General features: G+C 48.7%; 1 protein-coding gene across 1 annotated transcript in view; it reads left to right on the top strand.

Annotated features, from left to right (window-relative positions):
* Cux1 (cut like homeobox 1) overlaps positions 1–23,476 on the top strand; it is a 305,159-nt gene that overhangs the window by 67,739 nt on the left and 213,944 nt on the right. The window contains 1 exon segment of the mRNA XM_028894394.2: positions 13,448–13,558. Coding sequence (XP_028750227.1) covers positions 13,448–13,558 — 111 coding nt within the window.

Below are 23,476 nucleotides of genomic sequence, written 5' to 3'. Positions count from 1 at the left end.
CATATTGATTTGTTTTTTGAGACAAGATCTTGCTCTCTGTGTAGACCTGAATGGCTTGGCACTTGGTACCCTAGTCCAGGCTGGCCTTGGTCTTGCTTTGATCCCCCTGCCTCAGCTTTCCAAGTAGGATGACAAATGTGTACCATCATGCAAGGTTTGGCTTCTTTTGAGGTCATATAGTTTTCTAGCCACTCTGGGAGGTCCAGTTGGTTGTGTGTTTTTACAGGAGAGAAAACTGAAGCTTAACGGTCTTAGGGAAATGCCTTAGTTCTCATCCAGAGGAGCAGCCAGCTCCAGGATGGAGCAGGGCCTGCCTTGAGCCCAAGACGCCTGGTGCTTTCTGTATTTACAATGCTTTGTGTGGGTCCTGTCTAGCTTCCCAAGAAATGAGGCTGTATGGGCTGGGGAGAAAAAAAAGCAGGAAGACCCAAGTTCAGCATCCATCATCCATATTTTGTTTTGTTTTTAAAGAAGCTGGGCATGGTGATATATACTTGTAATCCTAGGACTAGAGAGGAACAGGCAGACGCTTGGGGCTCCCTGGACGGCCAGCCTGTACTACTAGAGGAGCTCTAGACCACTGAGAGACCCTATCTCAGAAAACAAGGTTGACAGGGCCTTAGGAACTACAGTGAAGGCCAGTACTCACACTACTGCAGTGCAAGCACACTCGCGTACTCACACACATGGGCGCACACAATTTTTATTCTAAGATAGGGGGGCTATGTGAGAAAACAGATTCCTAAGTGTTGTGCTTCTTGAAGAAGAAGGGATACAGCCTGTTCAGAGCCTGAAAGTGATCAGCAGCCAATCGCTCAGCAAGCTTGTTCCAAAGACCTCCAAAACCTATCTATCCTAGCATGCATGCTTCAGGTGGCTCCTTTTTATTTTATTTTATATTTTTCGATTCACAGTCTGGGTCTGTGTTGACAGATATTTGTGGCAGGGCAGAGAGAGAGAGAGAGAGAGAGAGAGAGAGAGAGAAGAGAGAGAGAGAGAGAGAGAGAGAGAGAGAGAGCGCTAGCTGCAAGGCAGCTTAGCCGCCAGCGTTTTCCCAGGGAAGTAGCAGGGAACCTTTGCCAGAGTGGCTGATGCCCTAACAAATTGATTCCTGCCAAACAATGGAGATAAATATTTTCAACAGACAGAAATGTTGGCTCCCAAAGTGTTCAAATTAAAGGCTTATTTCTGAAACAAATACTTTAGGAGGAAAACATTTCTGCCAGCCTAGATGAGATCAGGGTTAGTCCTCTTGGCAGTGGTGTGATTATTTTGAGATTAAAACACAATGGCTTCCCTCTGCCTGCCTCATTTTCTCAAAGATGACCTACTCACCCGTTCTTGTTTCCTGAGTTGGGTCTGAGCATGGGGAAGAGGCAGGGTGGGTTTCCCACAGACACAAATTGGGCAACAAACATATCCAGTCCTTTCCCTCCTGGTGGGATCTAGACAAAGCTTCACACTTATCTGGTCCTCAGTTTCCTGCCCACAAAATGGGCACCAGTGTCTGCTGGGATTATTGTTATGTACCACCGTTCCCAGTGCTGGGGATCAAGCCTAGGGCTTCCTATATGCTAGACAGGCACTGTACCGGGTTCTGTCATGACCCTTAGAACCTGGAAGGCCATAAAACCAACACTGTCCACAGAGTTTTCTGGACTGACAGAACCAACACTTTCTGTGTTCCCCTCGTCAGGTATGACTTCTGATCCTTGACGTGAGGTTATTGCTACTAAGAAGGCAAAGCAGTTTTGTGTGTTTTTGAGACAGGGCCCCATATACCCCTGGCTGGCATCAAATGCCTTATATAGCTGAAGATGACCTTGAACTTCTGATCCTCCCATCTTTATCTCCCAAGTGCAGGGACAACAGGCATGTACCTCCATGCTCATTTTATGTAGCACTGGAGGCTGAATTTGGGGCTTTGTGCACATTAGACAGTTGCTCTACCAACTAAGCTACATCCCCAGCCCAGAGAACCTGAGCTCTTGACTTAATTTCTGTTTGTGCACCTGCTGGGAACTGCAGTTTAGATACTTCAGCTGCCTGTCTCCCTCACTTTCATTCCTTGAGTCCAGTTACTATGTTGTCGGCCCTCTAAAAAGCTCTCAGGCCTGTGATCCTGCAGAAGTTTGAGTCTACGGTCTTTGCTTTGGCTGGAGCACCATGCAGCCTGAGTGAGCTCATGTATATGGAATTGGTTCTCTCCTTCCATCATGTGGATCCTGGGGATTGAGTGCAGGTTCTCAGGCACCGCAGGTGACACCCATACTAGTAGACCAGCTATCTCCCTGGCCCTCTTATTTAAAACAAAACAAAACAACAAACAAACAAACAAAACAACACAACAATCTCTCACTCCATAGCCCAGCCTGGCATCAAACCACTTTCCTCCTGTTTCAGTCTCCTGAGTACTGAGATTACAGCTGTGTACCACCATGCCCAGTTTATGCAGGGCTGGAGATCCTACTTGGAGCTTCATATATGGTAGGCAGGCACTCTACCAACTGAGCTCCATCCTTAGCCCTCCATTGATCTTTTCAAGTACACTGAGGTGCACTGTGTGATCTAGGTGGGCAGCATGTCCTATCAGTGACTAAGTGAATAATGTATCGAATCTGACTCAGAATGTACTCTGAGTATAAAAACAACTCTGAATGGTCCAAGCAGAGGGAGCTGGGAGGAAGCCTCTCCCCAACAGTTGTTGGAGGAAGTTGGAGGAAGCATGTCCCAGACAGTAACTGGTTGAATGTGTATGGGATCTGTTTCCTTATCAGAGACCAGAGTAATGAAGCTCTTGAGGCTGCTTCTCTCCCAGGTTCATCTCAAGGCCCACGGGAGTGGCAATGTCCACAACACCATGTTTCCTAGGCTGGGCCCTGCTGGGGACAGTGGGTGCTGTGGCCTGGGGGACACAGGAGACAAAGTACACTAGACCCACCCAGGGGTTGGGGGGACATTTCCTCTTTAGCCCAGGTACATAACAGTCTAGGGAGAAAGTAACTGATCTCCAGACAGAGATCATCAGACATCAAGATTCAACCTTGGGTGGTATGGTGGAGGCCTGGTGAGGGTCAGGAAGGCCCTGTGGGCAGCTGGAAGATGACCCCTGTTTGGAGCCCAAAGTCTCTGAAGACAGAAGTTAGGCTGCTGCATTTGCGCCCAGAGAACAGTGTTTGAAATGGACATTTCAGAAGCTGCCCTGTACCGGGCGATTCATACTGTTCAGGTGACCTGTAAAGCAGGACCCCTTCTGTGCAGATAGAAGGCTGCCTTCTCCTCCCTGCCTGACACTGATTCTTAGAACGCTGCTGTCTGCTCTTCTGTCTGTTTCCTTATTCACCCTGAGATGCTGCTGTCTCTCACGTCTCACTGTCGGAGAGTCTGGCAGGTATTGTATGTGGTGCAAGGCTTGTCAGATGCGGCTGCACTTTTTATTTTTGCACTGGCGTGGTGGTGGTTGTGATGGGGGGAAAAACAAAACTAAAACCTTCCAAAGCTTGGGTCTCTTGAAATTTCCCGGTCTCAGGGATTCACAGAAAGGCTTGTATGGCCCAGAGCTCACAGAGTAGGCTAGGCTGGCTAGCCCCGGGGATTCTCCCGTCTCTGCCTTCCCCGAGAGTGAAACTACAAGCACATGCTACCATGAGCAGCGGTTTAGAAAATATGGGTTCTGGGGGGCAAAGTCAGGGACTCATGCTTGCATGGTGTCTTAGTTTCTTTTTCTGTTGCTGTGATAAAATACCCTTGTACAAACAACTTAAAGGGAGGTGTTATTTTAGCTCACAGTTCCAGGTACAGTCCATTATTACTGGGAAGTCAGGACAACAGGAACCGGAAGCAGCTGGTCTCATCACATCCATAGCGAGAGCCAGAGATTGATGGATGCATGTGCTGCTCAGTTCTTTCTCCGTCTGTACAGTCCAGGATCCCAGCCAGGGAATAGTGCTGGCCTCTCCAACACAGCTAATGCAATCAAGATGTCCCACACAGGCGTACTAAGATGCCCATCTCCTAGGCAATTTGAAATTTTTGTCAAGTTGACAATTAGCACTAATGGTCACATGCAAGCTAACACTTTACCAACTAAACTCTCTCCACAGACTCAAGCATGCAGTACCACTCTTACTAAGTTTGGGGTTTGTTGCCGCTCTGCAAGTATCTGTGGGGCACTAGGGAACAGGTGTGACAGCCACAGCGAACACCTCTTGGACTATGAATGTCTCACTAGACCTTTCCACCCTTCTCTGGGAGGAGCTTCGGGGCATTATGCCCATCCTGTAGGTGAGGTGGCTTGCTGAAGGCCGCCAGCAAGTGCAAGGTGTTTGCATTCAGACTGGTTCTGGAGCTCAAGTTGAATGCCTTCTTACAAGGCACTTGGAGTCCATAAATTATCCTTCATGAAGTGAAAAAAATTCCATTTTCTACATTTGTTTATTGTGTTACGCACTGTGTATGTCTGTCTGTGTTCCATGGTATACATGTGGAGATCCAAGGACAACTTTGTGGAATTAGTTCTCTACTGGAAGACCTGGGGATCAAGATCAGGTCATAGGCTTGACAGTAAGTAAGCGCTGTTGCCACTGAGCCACGTCAGCCGCCCACAGCACCCTTTCTTACTGTGGTTTGCTGAGGAGCATGGTGTGCCCCTGAGATGAGGTAAACACAGTGTAGACCCGCTCGCTGCTGGGTGCTGTCAGACCATATGAGGAAGTTTCTTGTGTTTGTTTGTTTGTTTTGCTTTGGTGTCCCCTTAGGCAGCCCGTCTTTCAGATCCATTTGTCCCTTTTCCTCCATGGCTCCATGTTGATCGCCAGTCCGATTCCTTCCAGCCTGTAGGATCAGAGGGTTTCCTAGGACAGGTGGATATTGGCCAAGCTGTTCTGGTGTGGGTCTCCCTTTCCAACAACTCCGTCTTTACCACTGCCAGATGCCCTTAGGGTCGTTGGCAGTCAGCCTGATTCTGTAGTCCTGTGGCTTGCACACAGGGTTGCCCACTATGATCCTTTGTCTGACATCACAGAATAGGAGACTAGAGCTATGACTGTAGCCGATGTCTGGGGTGAGGGACCCAGTGATGAAGTCCCTGCCCCAGAAAAGCAGTTGGAAATAGGTCGTACCTGTTTCTTGAATTAAAGTCATACAAAGTAGGTGGAAACATTAAGGTTTACATGGGGGATCCAAACAAAGGCCACCATTGGTCTATCTGTGCTCCATGAAGAGTCCCCGTGGTCTCCTACACTGGGGATCAATTCCATGCTGTTAGGGAGGTGTCCCCAGGTCCTTGTCAGTGCTTTCAAGCCCAGGCCTTAGTAGGGGGGCAAAGTGTACTTGTTAATAAATAAATGTTTGCTTTTAAAATGTTAGTAAAAAATGTATAGGTACAGGGCTAGGGAGAAAGCCTGATCATCAGAGCCCATGTCAAAAAAACTGGTTGTGGTGAAACATACTTGTTATTTTGGGGAGGTAGAGGAGGATCCCAGGGTTCATTGGCCAGCTGGTCTTGCCTAATTGGTGAATTCCAGGCCACTGAGAGGGCATGGGGGCGGCAGCAGTACCTGGAGAATAGTACCCAGGGTTGGCATTAGACCTCCACATGCATACACATACATGCATATGCAACCCAAGTGTGTAACAGCGTGGCCCTGGAGGGACTCCCTAATCCTTAGAAGTGTCACCCTAAGTGTCGTCTTTCTCTAGTGCAAGAGGTTTTGCGCCTGTAAAGCTTTCTGTAGAAATCCTACACCTCTGTAAGCAGGTGTGTGTGTGTATTTGCAGTGGATAGCTTGATTCCTGTGGGTGTGCATATTTAGAGAGGTAATTTTTATACTTCTCATTGAGTAGACGCACACACCTGCTGCTGTCTGACCCTTGCCTGCCCCTCCCAGCCCCTTTGACCCTTCTACATGGAAGCCTGGCTGGCTGCTGCTCTCCAGATGCTACGTTCTTGTCCACTGCTGGCCCTGGAGTTGTCTGTGTTTTGTCACACAGAGCACAGTTCTGGGTAAGCTCTGAGAGAATGAACACTTAGCCCACCCATGCCCAGCACCAGTGAAGATGGAGGCCCTTCCCAGAAACCCAAGTGCCTTCCCTTCAGAAGGATTTGCTCTCTTCCCTGACTTTTCCCACCTTTCCCACCAGCATATTTCCTCCTGTCTTGTCATCTTTCCTGCCTGTCTCCTTTTCTCTTCTCCACAGCGCTCCCCTCAGCTTGCCTGGCTTCTGGTTTATCTGCCAGTCTCCAGAGCTCCCGCCCTGGTCCAGGATGCTGGTGGCGGAGTGAATCCAGGGCTGAGGCCAAGTGTGTGGCTTCGCTAGTAAAGAGAAATTAACCTTGATGTAACGGTTACTGCGCCCTGAACTGAGAGTTGCATTATCTTAATTAATCTCCAGAGAGGGGACACCAGCAGACCACAACTACCACAGGCTGTGGGAGGGAGGGAGGAGTCCAAGTTCCTGTCCAGGGTTTCCCCAGGTCACTTACTGAAGGACTTCTCACTCATCCATTCATCCATTCCTTCTGCAGTGCTGGGGGTGGAACCCAGGGCCTCACATGCTGGGCCAGCGGTCTGCTGCTCAGCCTCACCCCCGGCTCCTCACTGGTGGGTTCTGGGTCAGGGTGCTCCTGCAGAGCCTTGCCCCAGTCCCTTTCTAGGGAATTCTAGGCCAGAGCTCTCAGGCCCTGACTGGGGGATTCTAGACAGGCCATGTACTGCTGACGATGTCCGTGGCCCCTTCCTGGGGAAACGCTCTAATGCTGAACCACACCTCTATCCCCAGGCAGATGTTTTTGAGTGGGGGCGAGGAGAGGTTACAGGGATTTGAGGGGGCCGGGTCCCGAGTCCTCACTCCTTTGTGACTGGAGCTTAAGTACGGGAGAACCGCCTGTGCAGTCATCCTGGAGGCCTGCCTCTGTGCCTACAGCAGCTCAGTTTTTACTTGCATCAATGCCATTGACAATTCCTCTGTGGGTTGTAGCTGTTCTGATGGGTCTGACAGGCAGTCTCTAAGGGGACATTATCTGAAATCAGTTCTCAGATTAAAGGGAGAGTTTAAGTCAGCAAGGTACTCAGTGGGTAAAGGTGCTTGCAACCAAGACTAATGACCTGAGTTCAGTCCACAGGACACACATGGTAGAAGGAGAGAACCAACTCCCGAAAATTGTTCACTGACTCACACACAACTTAAACAAACAAACAAAAAAAGATAGTGATAATGCAAAAAGAACACTTTGCTTGTATTGCTGATGTATCAGTTCAGGGCGGTGATTCTGACTTGCCAAGAGGATTCAATGGTCGGAGACTCCTTTATAGGTTTAAGGAGACCCACCCAGTGGACCACCTGGTCAGTAGTATACGAAGGCCTGTTCCTGGGGGCTTGAGGAAGAATGAGCCTCAGCAGAAGTGGGGAGCCCTGAAGACACATTCCTATTACAGAAAAAAAAGGAAGGAAGGAAGGAAGGAAGGAAGGAAGGAAGGAAGGAAGGAAGGAAGGAAGGAAGGAAGGAAGGAGCATGCTCTTAGGGCAAGCAAAGTCATCATTGGTGATCTCAAGGCTCATTTAAAGTTTTACTATTACATTTTCACTCTGTGTGTGTTTGCATGTGCCATGGCATGTGTGTGGAGATCAGAAGACAATTTGCAAGAGTTGGTTCTTTCCACTATGTGGATCTTAAAGACCAAACTCAGACTATCAGCTTTGACTGCAAATGCCTTTACCTGCTGAACCATCTCAGCAGCCATTAAGACTTATTTTAAACATCCTCTCCTGTGTAATTTTCTTTTCTTTCTTTTCCTTTTTCTTTTTCTTTTTTCTTGGATAGGCTCCTTATTTAGCCTATACTGGCTCCAACCTTCAACCCTCCTGCCTAAGCCTTCAAGGTGCTGAAATGATAGGCATGCACTACCATGCCCAGCTCCAGGTGCTTTGAGATAGGCCAGGCATTACATGGTAGTCTTTGGTTTGTCTACTTTTAAATGTGTCTTTACCTGGCCAGGAGGCTGGAATCCCCACACAGAGAAACTTGGAACTGTTAGGAACCCTTTGAGGCCTGTCAAAAACAGAGATAAAATATCTCAGAGTTCAGAGTCACATTTCTGTCCCCCAGAGGGGGGGACGTGTATGTGTGTGTGTGTGTGTGTGTGTGTGTGTGCGCGCGCGCGCGCGCGCGCTCACACTCAAGGGGCATGCCAGCAGCCGTCTGCTCTCCCTGATGATCCTGAGTGTTGGCCATGTCTTTGGAAGCACTCCTGAGGAGGGCAGGGACTCTCTGGCCGGGGGAATGGCCTCAGGGGATGAAGAGAGCACTCCCTAGCTTCCCTTCCCGGCTTGGCACCCATAGCTTGACTGCAGAGCACCAAGAGGTGCCGTAGAAGTCATACTGCTCAAGGGCCGTGTGGTTCACAAGCCAGAGTTTCACCCTGGACCCTGTCATCCGGGGAGGGAGGCACCACTTTAAAACAGAAAACAGTTTCTGTATGAGGTGCCCGTGTTGCTCTTCTCAGTGACATTTCCAGTGCTTTCCACCTTGTTGGCTGTGTCAGGTTCTGAGTTCACGTGCATACTGCCAGCCTTGTCAACCTGAGACTTAGGGTTCCCCTGTCTTGCCTTCGCAGGGCTGTCTGGCTGGGCTGGGTGTATTCTGTGAATGGCTGTAGCTGCCATGACTGCCTTCTCTTCTCCTCTCCCTGTCCCCACTGGCCAGTGGGTACCTTGCATGAGCTGCAGCTGTTGGGCAAAAGATGGGAGTGTTCTAATGATAGGCCACACCCCCAGAGATGAGCTTTGCTGAAGCTGGCCTTGAGCTCGCTCCTGAATTGAAATGGTCCTCTTGCCTCAGCCTGCCAAGTAGCTGGAACTAAAGGCCTGTGCTACTGAACCTGGATGGCAGGATTTTAAAAATTAATACCTTCCCATTTTCCCAAGAAACAGCCAACGAGTACACCCTTCAGAGAAAGTCTGTTCCTCACTAGTCCCTCCTGAGAGTGAACACAGTTCAGGTTTCTTCTGCTTCCTTCTGCAAATTGCCAGAGTCTGGCTAGCACGTGGAGAGATGGTCTTTTTACAGGGTAAGGTCTGTTTGTGATCGGCTGATTTTGACTAAGTAGTCCTTGTTGACCATACTGTCCCACATAGCATTTTTGGGTCCATGTAAAATGTGTTGGTTGGTTGGTTTTCTGTTTTTAAAAACCACCACAGAATCATTCATTGGTGGCCATGCCAAATAACGCTGTTCACAGGCAGCTCTGTTGGTTCCAGCTTTTCCTTTTTTTGCATCTTAATAACTTTCAGATGTGGGGACTCTGTGCTCCTGTTTCCATGTGACCTGTGACTCATGGGCTGATGATTCTGTATTTCGGTCCCTCATCTCCCCTTCCTCTCAACACGTTAGATTCTCTTATTAGTGCGTCATTGTATTTGACACTTTGAGAATAGACAGGCTCAGCAGATAATGAAGCGGTATTGGCCTTGCGTTTTATAGCCGTCTAGTCCCTCTACCTTGTCGCTGGAGCTTGAGCATGCAGATCTGCCCCTTCAGAAGGAGCAGCCAATGGAGTTTCGGATGCTCAGTATGAGGACCTGCGTTTGGAGCTCCAGCACCCATGTTAGAAGCTGGCTGTGACAGTGTGTGTCTGCAACCCCAACTCTGGGGAGTGGACACGAGGGGATGGATTTCCGGAGCTCATTAGCTCTCCAGTCTCACTGAAGCTCCCTGGGAACTTCAGGTTCAGTGTGGGACCCTGTCTCAAAGAATGAGGTGAAAGAAAGTGAGTGAGGAAAATCCCTGCCGTCAGTCTCTGGCCTCCATGTGTGAACACAGACAGGACCCCTCCTCGTCCCCCCAAGATTTGACGATGCTTTATTTTTTTTTTGTAAGTAACTTGACTTAGAGCCTTAAAAATGTGAGCAGCCCTGTCTGGATCAGTGGAAGCTGCACACGTTGGTTGGTGGAAGGCTCAATCTCCTGCTCACCGTGTCAATCTGTTTCTGTGGTGGCAGGAGGCAGCACAGTATTAAATTTGGAGACCCCGTGGTCTCCAAATGTGGTTTCCACACGGCTCCTCATGTCAGTTCACATATGTCTGCAGGGTTGGGAAAAGGAGTGAGGTGGAACCCTTGACCAGCGTCCCTGACCGCTGGCAGCAAGTGGTCCCAGGTGGGCTGGCTTTGCAAGGTGATGTCGGAGGAGGGTTCCTGGTCAGCAGGCCACCTGTGCCTCTCAGGCTGTCTGTCTGGGGGCAGACCTCAGAATCAGAGAGTCTGACCCACGCCCTTTATTTTCTTTGTGTCGTGGTGTGTGTGTGTGTGTGTGTGTGTGAGAAGGTGCCTCACCCTGCCTCACCCTCACCCTCACCCTCTGTACACATGTCTGTGGATGTCAGAAGACAACCTCTGCTGTCACCCCTCAGGTGCCATCCATCGTGTTCTTTTTTGAGACAGGGTTCCTCATTACATTGGGAGTTGCTTTGTAGGCTGGATGACCAGTAAGCCCCCAGGGACACCCCGCCCCCTTCCTTTCTAAGGGCGCTCTTACATGTAGCTTTTTTTTTAAAGCAAGGCTTTTTTATTTTATGTATATGAGTGCTCTATTGACTTTATGCCAGAAGAGGCATCAGATCTCACTATAGATGGTTGTGAGTCACCATGTGGGTGCTGGGAATTGAACCCAGGACCTCTGGAAGAGCAGCCAGTACTCTTAACCTCTGAGCCATCTCTCCAGCTCCGTACATGTAGCTTTTTATCTGGATGTTGAGATCTAACAAGTTGGTAAGCAGCTAAGCTTTCTTTCTAACCTTTTTTATTTTTGTATTGGGGTTTGAACCCAGAGCCTCGTTCATGTTAGGTAAGAACTCTACAGTGAGACATATCACTGGCCCTTTGTTTAAGTGGGTTTTTTTTTTTTTTTTTTTGGAGGGGGGGAGACCCACAGTCTTGTGAAGACCAGACTGGTTTCAAACTTGAGATGAAGCCGAAGATGACCTTGAACTTGTGATCTTCCTGCCTCCACCTCCTGAGTGCTGGAATTACAAGAATATACTGCCATGCCCAGCAACCCCATGCTCTAACTTTATCCCCCCAAATGTACTCACTAACTGGGAAGGCTGGAACCCCACAAGTCCCTTTAACACCCCCACTGACTTGAAGAAGCCACTTGTCCTCTAGCTGGAGACCCAGGCTTCTCTACAACAGACAGTGGGATCCCTGTTGAAAAAGACAGCCAGCACTGGTTTTCTGTTTCTCCAAGTCGTGTGTGTGTGTGTGTGTGTGTGTGTGTGTGTGTGTGTGTGTGTGTGTGTGTGTGTCTGGAAGGAAACACAACTTCTCCCGTTCCTGTCATATTTCAATATTGGCTTTTTTCCGCCCTTCTCCAAGTCTCCCGTTATAACTTCTTCTGCTGCTTAAATATAGCCGTCTCAGTCCTCCTCCTTGCCAGATTGTTTATATTTTTGCAAGCCTTCTGCGTTATCTGTGGCTGCTTGCTTGCCTCTCTCTCCATCCCACTTCCCCACGTTGGTGGCGGTTGCTCTTTTTCCCCTGCCTCCTCTTCTCTGGGATGACTTTCAAATGTGGTCTATCAAAACGCCCAGTGTTTCCCTCTTTTCTGCAGTAGCTTTGACATCTGTTCTTGAATGCTAGCCCACAGTATTCCTTGGATTTGCTCACCCGGGATTTGTGTGAATGCCAGAACTACTAAAGGGAAGAGCGTGGCATGGGGGCCTCTCCCACCTCCCAGTTCCCTCTCCACATTTAAACTGTCTTCAGATCTCTAAGTTGACAGCATGCTGGTTGGTTATTCCAGCTCTCTGTCATCTTGTCTGGCCACGAGCCACACCATCATGGTACCAGGGAAGTGTCACCAAGGATGGCTTTCTAGCCTACTGGGTTGTTTCCACTAACAAGGAAGCGGGGGTCTGAGGAGGCCGTCCAGTCCTAGAGTGCCTAGTGCAGGAAGCCTAGGTCTCTTCTCAGCGCCACACGGTGTGGTGGCACATGCCTTGACTCCCAGCACTACAAAGGAGGAGGTAGGGGGGTCAGAAATGAAAGGTCATCCTCAGCAGGGGTAACTACCCCTACTTCACATCCCTCTGGGAAGTTTTACAAGGCAGGTTGACTTTCACCTCCCATCCCAGCCTCACTCAGGTGGTAGCTGGGAATGCTTTTGAGGGATGGACCCCTCTATTGCTCACCAGTTCCCCTCTATTGCTCCTCCATGTTCTGAGGCGAGTGCCTCCAGCTCTGGGGAGGTGCCGGCACAACTCCTTTAAAGACTTAGAGTTCCAGGGGGGTTAGGGCTATGGCTCAGCCGGTAGGGTGCTCGCCCAGTATGCATGAAGTCCTGGGTTCTGTCCCTAGCACTGCATAATTCATGCCTGGAACCCCAACAGTTGGGAGGAAGGCAGAGGCAGTAGGATCAGGAATTCAAGGTCATCCTCAGCCTTATAATGAGTCTGAGGTCAGCCTGGGGTACATGCGACCCTGTCTCAAAATAATCATGAATTGCCTCAGGAGGTGTGTGGCCTTCCTGGTCTTTTTATTTTCTCAGAAACAGGGTGGTGGGAGCTGCTGTGGATGAGGGGCCACTTGTAACAGCTACTGAATGCCTCACAGAATGTTCTGCTCCCTGTGTTCAGTATCTGAATCCACTTGACTTAGCATATGAACAGCAGGCCGTTCGGTGGGCAGCCACGTGGCCTGTGTACCTGCTGTGAGCCTGGAGCTCCAGCCTGGGCCCATCTGCTGTGGCAGCTCCTCATGGCAGATTCTCCCATGGTCTTCAGGGTGGGGGACTGATTGCTGTTCAGAGCAGAGCCCTCAGACCTAGTCAGTGTTCTGGGAACCTCCTCTGGGGGCCTCAGACTCCAGGACATGTGGCATGCTTGGTGAACAGTGCCTCTGAAAAGCTTACAGGACATAGCGATATTTTTTCTTGGAATTTGCAAACTAATAGGTTAATAATTCCAGTTGGGATGCCTGACCTAGAGTAAGTTTTCAAGAACTATTTGTTGAGTGGAAGTAAACCAGCTGTTGTTCCCTGAAGTCCAGGTCCACACTGTAGAAGGCCAGTCATGTAGAGTCTGTTTGGGGGAAATACTGTTCGGCAGGGGGACCAGAACTCAGGAGAATTGCCTGGAAAGATGTGGGGGCATTGACCCAACTGTGGTTTAGCAGGGAAACTTTCTATGTCTGTTAGCACAGGAAGGAGTCCTTTGTGCAGTGCCATGCTGTCCCGCACAGCATGCTGAGCAAATTTGGTTCTCTGGAGCTAGTGTCTGTGGGACTGGGTGGATGTATTATTCTTATGGTCCTTCACATCCGCGAGTCTCACTTCCTGCCCATGAACTGACTCCCGGGAGCTTCTCCTTGTTCAGCATCAACACACACATGATCCCTCCTGGTAGAAACCTCGAATTATAATCTTTCTTTTCCTTTCTTGATCTCCCCACAGAGAGAACTTGATGCCACCGCAACAGTATTGGCAAACAGGCAAGATGAGAGTGAACAGTCCAGAAAACGGCTCATTGAGCAGAGCCGAGAATTCAAGAAGAACACTCCAGAGGTGAGCTGGGACTGTGTCACAGTCTTCAGGAGGGTCTCATGACCCCTGGGCACATTAGGGACACTTATTGAGACATTTCTTAGTTCTCCAGAAAGATTGCGTGGCAAGATGCCTGCTTCTTTATTTAGATGCCTTCAACACCACCCTGGCAGAGAGTACGCCGCACCCAAGCCATGGGGATGTGGCAGTGGGCAAGTTGCTGATACCCAGTATAGACGTTGCCTAGGCTGGATACATGGGCAGTGTTAGACCCACCTGCTCTTCTAGCCTCTGGTGTGTCAGGATGGTGTTACCTGAAGTCCCTGCAGGACCGTGTGGGACAGTGAGTCTCATGCTGCTTTCCACGATGCTAGGCAGCAGTGTGTTCAAAGATGGCACTGCACCAGTACTTCCGGTAAAACCTCATTTCCTCTGCTATGGACTTCGATGTACCTCTGTGTTTCTTGACACGGGTTGTAAGGGACAGTGGACATGACTCCTTCTAGAGTCCGGGCTTCTCTCTTAGGAATGTGTTGGGAGTCACATTAGTGACTTTCTCATTTCCATGACAAGATACCCGAGAAAAACAACTTAAGGGAGGAAGGGTCTACTTAGACTTACAGTTGGAGGGACAGTCTGCTGTGGTGGGAGGACCTGACCACAGGGGCTGGGGATTGGGTCCATTGGTTTTGGGTTTTGGTTTTCGAGACAGTGTTTCTTTGTGTAGCTTTGCACCTTTTCTGGAACTCACTTGGTAGCCCAGGCTGGCCTCGAACTCACAGAGATCCACCTGCCTCTGCCTCCTGAGTGCTGGGATTAAAGGCGTGGGCCACCAACCGCCCGGCTTGGGTCCATTGTACCTGCAGTCAGGAGTCAGAGATTAGTGCCGGTGCTCAGCTTGCTTTCTCCTTCTTATGCGGTCTTCCAGACTTCTGCAGTCTACCTTCCTCTACTTCTCAAGTGTAGGGATTGCAGGTGTGCACCATCTGAAGTTTAGGTGATGCTGGGGGTAGAACCCAGGAACTTCATTCATGCTAGGCGAGTATTCTGCCAGCTGAGATGCATCCCCGCACCTTGATCTTTCTAGTTGCTTTGTTTACTTTTATATTTTGAGACAGGGTCTCCCTATATAGCCTAGACTGTCTCTCAGAGCCTGCAATATTCCTGCCTTAGCTTCCTGAGTCTGTCCACAACTAACTTAAACGTGCATCTTCTATTAGACATCTTTAAAGGATTGTAATGCTGGAGTTTAGATGGGAGTGGGGATGGGGTTCAGTTAGTATCCTCTGGGGTGCAGAGAGGGGAAAGATGGGGTCTGTGATGGCACGTGGATCAATCTGACAGTGTGGGGGCCAGGACAAGGAATTAGTGAGACCCTATCTTAAACTAGTAAGTAAAAATAGGGCGGGGAGCATGTGGCTCAGCAGTAGAGTGCTTGCCTAGAATCCCTCAGTGAGGAGGACTGGGGGCATTACTCAGGAGTAAAATGCTTGCCTAATATGCACAAGGCCGTGGGCTCAGTCTCACCTAATATAAAATAAAATAAACAAACCGTTATTAACTTAGAACACTATAGAATGCTTTAAGTGCAACAGATCTGTGCTTCATAAAGCTAGCTTAGGAGACTTAAAAAAAAAGAAAGAAAAGAAAACTAATTTAATAGTTATCAGTTTAAAATATTCCCCGAGGTGGTTTGTAGTGACAGTTAATCATTTTGTAGATATTTATGGAATGCCTTCCATGTGCTAGACAGTGGGTCCTGGGGAGGAAATCCTATCCCTGTTCTTCAGAGTTTCTTATCTCTTCCACCAGGCACTAGACCGTGGCCATGTGGCAAGCTGAGTGCTGGGATCCCATAGCTGGCATCTTCAGCTGAAGTCTTTCCTTGTACCATACACAGATCCATGTGACAGTATTCTCTGTATGAGCCACAGATGGCTCAGTAACCTTCCATGTAGATAAACACTTCTGCTTTGGGGAGCCTTGTTAGAGCCATGACTTTCTTATTCCTTCTCTCTCTCTCTCTCTCTCTCTCTCTCTCTCTCTCTCTCTCTCTCTCTCTCTCTCTCTCACACACACACACACACACACACACACACACATTTTGTTGGTTGGCTTATTTGTGTGTTGTGTGTTTGTTTTTGGTTTTCCCTATGCTTTGGATGGAAGCACAGCCTCACACATTCTAAGAGAAGCCATGCCACCGATTGTCTTGTGACTCAGGCCTTGCTTCAGGTCTTTGATAGTTGAATGTGATTTCAAAGACTAGACCAGTGTCTTCAGTGCCTGGTGTGCTTCTAGAAGGAACCTGGGTACTCTGGTTATTTTGCTCAGCTTTGCACCGTGTCAGCCATTTTCAATGGGACAACTAAGAAAAAGGAGAGCCATATTCCCGAGGGGTAGTGCTGCCACCCTAAAACTGTCTTGGTGTGTGGCTGGACCAAACAGCTTTGTACTGAAAGCTGGGCTGCCCTCAGACCACTCTTTGATTGTCTTTTCTCACCCCAGTGTGTTTCTTCTCTATCTTAATTTAAAAAAAAAAGATAAATGTGTGTGTGTGTGTGTGTGTGTGTGTGTGTGTTCATTCGTTTGTGAGTATAGGTGTACACTTCCCATGACCTCATGGCATGAGTGTGGACAATCTCAGTGTTGGTGGTCCTCACCTTCCACCTTATTGGAGACTGGTCTTTCGTTTTATGCTGTCTACAAGAGGGTGGCTGTCCTGTAGGCTTCCAGAATTTTGTTTCTCTGCCTCTCGTTTCACCACCGGACCATTGGGATTGCCGATGTGGGAGGCCATATCCAGCTTTATGTGGGTTCCGGGGATCCAGCTCAGGTCCTCATGCGTGTGTGGCGAGTGCTTTACCCGTGAGCTGTCTCCCACCCCGGGGCACTTTTCTCTTGTTCACCGGAGCACGCTTCCTAAGGGTGCTGAGCCCACTCTGCTCATCGCTTCATGGTGTTGTTTACACACAACATGGCCTTCTCTGGCTCCTGTCTTCAGAAGAGTAAGCCCCAGCCCTGACCCCAAGGGCCCCTCATCCGTCGTTACTGCCCCCCACCAGGGCAGGAGCTCTGGTGTCCGATTTGGCATGTCCAGTTTGTGACAGGGAATCGTCTCTGTGCCTAATATAACATAGCAGTTGTTAATTGGCTTTCATTTCCAGGGATCAGAGTCGTAACTTACCCTTGCCAAGCCAGGCCTGGGTTCTTCTCTGATTCATAGTTATTCATTCCCACCCCGCTCTCCACTCCCCTCCCTCCCACCCCAAATTCTCATGTAGCCCAGGCTAGCTTGTAACTTACTTTGTAGCCAAGGCTGGTTATGAACTTATGGACCCCGTCTCCATCTCTCTCCAAGTGCTAGGATTACATGCACCTGGTTGTTTTATGCGCTCTGGGGATGGAGATATGGGGATGAGAGTACATGGCAGGCAAGTACTCTATCAACCAAGCCATATCTCTAGCCTGCCTTTCAGTCTTTTACAGGGTCTTAGGTAGCAGTTGGTCTTGAACTCAGTATGTAGTCAAGACTTTACTCCTGATTTTCAGTTTTCACCTCCTGAGTTCTAGGATTGCAGGCATAGATGTTTGCATTCTTGGGCAACAGTTTCAAAATGCTAGGTTTAGTACCGGTCTCTTCTAGGATGTGGAGGGAACTCTTGCACCATGGTAGAAGGAGACTAGAGTAGTTGATGATTTCTGTGCTTCAGCAGGCAGGATGTGCGGAAAGACCTCTGCCCTTTGTCTGTTGGGAGGAAGACTTTTCAATGTTAGGGGTGAAGCGATGGCCCTGCATCTTTGCCTTTCAGCCTTTTGTGGAGGTGAGGAATTAGAACAGGAAGTGAAGTCAGAAGAAAGATGAAACCCTGACCGTGGCTTCTTTCTATAATCCCTGAACTATGGTGGCTGAGATAGGAGCCTTGCTGTGAGTTTAAGGCCAGCCTGGGGTAAAGTAAGACCCCTGTGTTAGGCAATTAAGAAGGAAGGAGTAGAGGGTAGTAATACTTAACTGTGGCTGGGACCCAAGTGGCATTTAGTCACTGCTCGGCTGCCTTTTATAGCCATGCAGGAGTGACTCAGCCTGGAAAAAGAGAGTCACTTAAAATAAAGTAGCCACTCCAGCGGGGCACATCTTGTTCATATGCAGCCAGCTGGCTGGAGCCTTGGGGGGCACCTTAGCCTCTAGGGGGGGTCTGGAAGGGGCATGGCACTCAGGTTAGGGTGATCTTACAATCACCAGATGGGGTTCAGGATGGCCACATATGACCCTGAACTTTCAAACAGTATATTGATATTGTTGCTGTGTGTGTGTGTGTGTGTGTGTGTGTGTGTGTGAGAGAGAGAGAGAGAGAGAGAGAGACAGAGAGACAGAGACAGAGAGACAGAGACAGAGAGACAGAGAGAGAGAGAGAGAGCACATTTGTATGTGTGTGCCCTGTTGGCCACTCAGACTTCTCCTCCTTTCATTTTATTGGCAGACCTAGAAGGCTGCTGTGACTGACAGGTTTCACACCTCCCACCCCACCCCCACCCAAAGACAGGGCTTCTCTGTGTAGCCCTGGCTGTCCTAGAACTCACTGTAGACCAGGCTGGGCTCGAACTCAGAGGTCCGCCGCCTCTGCTGGGATTCAGGGTGTGTGCCCACCACTTTCGCTTTTGTGTCAGCCCTCCTCTGTGTCCCAAGCCTCCACGCTCTGTCGAGAAAACACACCAGCTGGCTTTTTTGTTCCACGCTGAACACATTTAGTCCACTGCACTGGAAACCCATGGCCGTCCTCGATGTCCTAGACTGTGGCTTTTCGGGGGGAAATTAGGCAAGCAATGTCTTCCCAGACATGGGCCTCTCAGCAAGGACTCTGAGCTAGTCAGATGCTAGGGACGTGAGCAGCTCTGCCACAAGCATGAGTCCACTGTGGGGACTTGGGTACCTGTCCATACCACTCTAGTCTGTGGCTCCCTCCGTTTCTGGTTCCCTAAGCTGGAACTGCAGATGCACCTGGAGCTGTGCACGGGCGCTCAGGACTCGAACCTCAGTCCTCACGCCGGCATAGCCAGAGCTTTACCAACTTAACTTCTCCGAAGCCTGCTTCTTGTTTTGCGATAGGGCTTCACTGAGTTACCCAGAGTAGCCTATTATTATTGTTTTAAATAAATTCTTCTTTTGGTGGGGCTGTGGGAGATCTCCAAGCAATCTTTTGAATTCAGTGTTTTCTCCTCCTCCAGACTCTCCATGCAAAGCCACTGTGCACATTCTTGCTTCATTGTCAAGAGGTCACGCTAGTATCAGTCAGAACTACAAAGCTTGAATAATCAACCTGGGTGTTTAATCATTCTAGAATCATCTACCATAAAGTTACAATACAATAAGATTTTAACTAGAAAAAGCTTAAAAATTAAATGGAAGCTTTTAATTGTTACCAGTTAAACACATTCAACCAGCACAAAAATCTTAGTCGTTTTCTTAGTTCTGAGGAGACCCCAGGGGAAAAGTTGCCCCAAGGACCTGGTGCGGCTCAAGCCACAGTACTCTTCCATGTTCAGAAAGAGGCTGCAGGAGGTTTGGGAGGGTGGAGAGCAGTCCTGAAGAAGAGAGGGTCCCCGGGGCGTGAGCAAGCATGGTGAGCACCACTAGTCCAGCCTTTCCCTCTCACATGCGGTGGCCTCTGCTGCAGGGCTTCCACCTGCAGAGAAGAGCAATGTCTGTTCCCAGACCAGTGCTGCAGACGTACAGACTTTTGACTCTGAGCAAGGCTCCCCACTCTTCCAGATTCTGTACCCCTTTCTTACAATCTGTTGATACAGGTTGAACAGCTAGCTCTCACCCAGTATGTGTGAGATAGAAGTGTTTCGGATTTGGGAATATTTCTGTAGACCTTCATCAATTGTACGTCACTAATCTAAAATCCACTGATCTCCAAAACCCAAATGTTTGGAGCATGTTGGAGGATTTGAGGCTTCAGATGTTTGGATTAGGGGAAGTCTACCTCTCATACCCAGTTGCTGGAGGGTAAGTGATTTAGTGTATAAAAAACCATGTAGTAAGTGTTCAACAAATACTTTTAGTCCTCTCTAAAAGTAGCCCTGAGTTCTTTCTGGGGCTAGAAGGTATAGAGAGGGTTCCTGCTACCAGCAGGAACAGGCAGATAATGGCCAACTAAACAATGCACAAGGTAACTTCAGGTGGTATGCACACTGAAACAGGGCCTGGCCTGGTGGCTCAGGCCTGGCAGCCTAGTTACTGCGGATGTTGAGGCAAGAAAATTAGGACTTCAACTTGGTGAGAATGTTTTAGGAATAAACTGGGTTGGGGATATTACTTAGTGGCAAAGCACCTGCCTAGCAAAACAAAAACAAGCAAACAAAAACACAGGCTAATACAGTAGTGTGTGCTCATAGGTAGGTGGGTGAGAACATCCGAGGAACTGAGAAAATTTTTTTTAATCTAGGAATGGAAGCTCATAACCCTAAACATAAACACACAGCCATCAGTAGAAACTCTGAAGCCACTACTGGTGAATTTGGGTGGGTTGTTTGTCAGGGGGTCCTTCAACTTTAAGTAAAGACCTAGTTGTGCTGAACAGAAAGACATCAGATCCCGTCTTTCAGAAGATCAGGGGCTGCTGCTGAATGTAGACGTTAGAAAGCTCTACTTCCTGACTGTTGGCATCAGAAGAATTCTTAGGTGACCCATGAAGAGTTAACCTCTCAGTGTCTCTGTTGTGCCTGCTTTCAGACAGCAGGACCATCCATGATCCCTCCATACCATATACTCTATGTGAACAGCAGATGAGGGCCCCAGCTCTCACTGAAGAGCCCTTAGAACCGGCAGCCTCTTCCTTCCTGAGCTGTGTGTCGCTTCCTCCATGTGTCTGGCATTTCTAGTGGGCTATTTTAAGCATCATGGACAAATTATGCAAGTATTTAACAGCTGTGAAAAGGAAAGGATTGTAAAGAGATTTACATGGACTAGAGTTTTGATGGTGACCTCTGTGAGCCTCCGTGTTCTCATGGAGAAATGGGACTGATGGTCCCAGATGCTAGGTTGAACCACATCCAGAATAATATGGCAGAGTAATTGAAGCTGTGTCCTTGTGATGAATATTGCTTTGAGAGAAGACATTGATTTCAGGAGTAGATTCTGTTTTATCTTATTTATTTTGAATACCAGACATGAAATCTAGGGCTTCCTGGATGCCAGGCAAACACTCTACCACCAAACACTCTTCCAGCCCTTAACTGGAAGATTCTAGGCAAGCATTGTACTCATGAGCCACATTCTCCTTGCTGGGGAATTCTAAGCAAGTGTTCTACCTCTAAGGTACATCCCTTCTTTAAAATTTTCATTCTGAGGCAAGGTCTTGCAATATAGATTAGGCTGGCCTTGAACCTGTAAACCCCTTGCCTGAGCGTTCCAAGTAACTAAGATTATGGATCTGTGCCACCTATAGACGTGTGGGATGGTAGGATATGTTTGAATCACCATAGATCACTGCTATTGGCTAATATTGGCTTTTGATCTGTTGGGTTTTTTTTGTTTTTGTTTTTTTGTTTTTTGTTTTTTTCAAAATAGGCATTCTCTATGTAGCTTTGCGCCTTTTCTGGAATTCACTCTGTAGTCCAGGCTGGCCTGGAACTCACAGAGATCCACCTGCCTCTGCCTCCCGAGTGCTGGGATTAAAGGCGTGCGCCACCGCACCGCCAGGCTTGGCTTTTGATCGTAACTTGCAAACATGAGTTGTATAAAAATGGATCCTACAAGGGACTGTCATGGCCTGATTGACAGACTAATTTAATTCATAGCCTGGTGAATTCATAGCCATGGTCTAGTTGGTGTTCCTGAAAGTCTTTAGATGGGAATCAGAACACTTGGGGCTTCCTTCTAGCTCTGCTGCTTCTGACTTGCTTTGCAACCTGATCGAGTCCCATTACCTTTCATTTGACAGATTTTAAATGATCAGGTCATTTATCTGGGATATTTTACCTCTGCCAGCTGCTCAGAGCATGCTGAGAACCACACTAGCCTCTGCTGCCTGTCTGTCTGCAGGCTCCTTCTATCTTTCCCTGTAGCATTCACAGCAAGCTCCCTTTGGGCTTTTTCTCTTCTGGAATCTTTCATGCATTCAGAGATCTTTGCAGAGACCCTGTTATGTGCGAGAACCCTGAGTTCACCTGGCAGTTTACTTTCTGGTTCATGGTAACTTGAGGAATATGACAGGGATAGCTTATAATAGCAGTTGACATTTATTGAGGGCTATCTGTTCATAGCTCCTTTCCAAATTTTTTTTTTTTTTTTTTCCCCCGAGACAGGGTTCCTCTGTGTAGCTTTGCACCTTTCCTGGTACTCGCTTTGGAGACCAGGCTGGCCTCGAACTCACAGAGATTCGCCTGCCTCTGCCTCCTGAGTGCTGGGTGGGATTAAAGGCGTGCGCCACCACCGCCCAGCCCAAATATTTTTTTTAAGACAGTCTTAATGTAGCCCAGGCTGGCCTCAAACTCATTATGTAGCCAAGGATGACCTTGAATTCCCAACCTGCCTCCGTCTCCAGTGCTGAGATTACCGGTGTGCATCACTCTGCCTGTCTCCATGCACTCTCAAGTACATGCCTCTGCAGTAGGTACAGTGTTGATTGGGGCAGAGGAAAATTGAGACCCAGAAAAGACATTAACTTGCTTTATGTGTCCTACTCCAATCAGCAAAGCTGGCAGGAGACGCACATCTAGGCAAGCCTTCTGTAGGTCTGTGCCAGCGTGGGTCCCTGGGGAGTGCTTCCACAGTCTTGCAGCCCACAGCCACCTTCCGGGTGCACAGAGCCAGCTGCTTTGTGGGATGGATCTCCAGAGCCTCCCCCTGCTGCCGAGGCTTCCTGGACCCATGCCACCACCCTCCCTGGCCTGCTCCTTAGCACATAAACGTCCCTGTGCACTTATGGGAGAGTTGGAAGTGCTTCTTATGGTCTTATCTGCTCCCCACTTTTGCTCCCCACTTCACATTTGAGAGGCCCCTGAGTTAGCTCATCAGTCCCTTTGGCTCGTGCTTATTTTGGTGGTGGTGGTGGGAGTGGAGTCGAGACAGAGTTTCTTTGTGTGGTCATGGCTGTCCTGGATCTCGCTTTGTAGCCCAGGCTGGCCTCGAACTCACAGAGATCCGCCTGCCTCTGCCTCCTGAGTGCTGGGATTCCAGGTGTACACCTCCACTGCCCATGTCAGGCCCTTTGGAACCCTCCTATAATCTTGTGCTGCCTGCATTCAGGATGCTTTAAGAGGGTCTGCTAGCACTAAGTGTGCTTGGATAGTGCCTCTGTCTTGATAGCTCAGCTACTGCAGGGTGAGCAGGGTCAGGCCTTCCCTCACGAGCTTTCCTGTTGCATTGTGGGAGCATTGCGTCTCTAAGGTACAGGGTGCATTTCTACTCTGAGAGCCCTTTCCTCTAACAGTGCCTTCTAGTTTTCTCCATTAACCGCGCTGTGCTCACGGATGAGTGTGAACTGGAACCTGTGTACTCAGATCTCCCTCTATCTTTGACTGCAGACTTCCTCTGCTGCAAGTGGCCTGGTCCTAGTTTGTTCTCCTGTCTTCCTTCCCTGCTAACATCTTTTGCTCATTTCCCTATTGAACTATTTGCTGCCATGACATACCCTGATGTTTCCAGTCTGAATTCTCTTGAGAGTTTGCCTTAGGGACATCTCCCAGACCAAGGCATATATTGTCCCCTTGCTTTCTGTACCATCTATCATGCAGAACTGAATTGTTTTCAGGCAAGTGAGGATGCCCACCCCAGCCTCACCCCTGTTTTCTTTTCTACATATATATTTTTTTTCTATTCCAAATCTTACTATGTGCATTTGTTTTTGAGACAAGAGCTTACTAAGCTAAGGCTGGCTTTGAACTTGCTTTGTATCTATCCAAGAATGCTCCTTCCATATCCTGAGTGTCGGG

This window comes from Peromyscus leucopus, chromosome 23 (assembly GCF_004664715.2).
Source record: "Peromyscus leucopus breed LL Stock chromosome 23, UCI_PerLeu_2.1, whole genome shotgun sequence".
Lineage (NCBI taxonomy): Eukaryota > Metazoa > Chordata > Mammalia > Rodentia > Cricetidae > Peromyscus > Peromyscus leucopus.
This window is presented reverse-complemented; position numbering and strand designations above follow the sequence as displayed.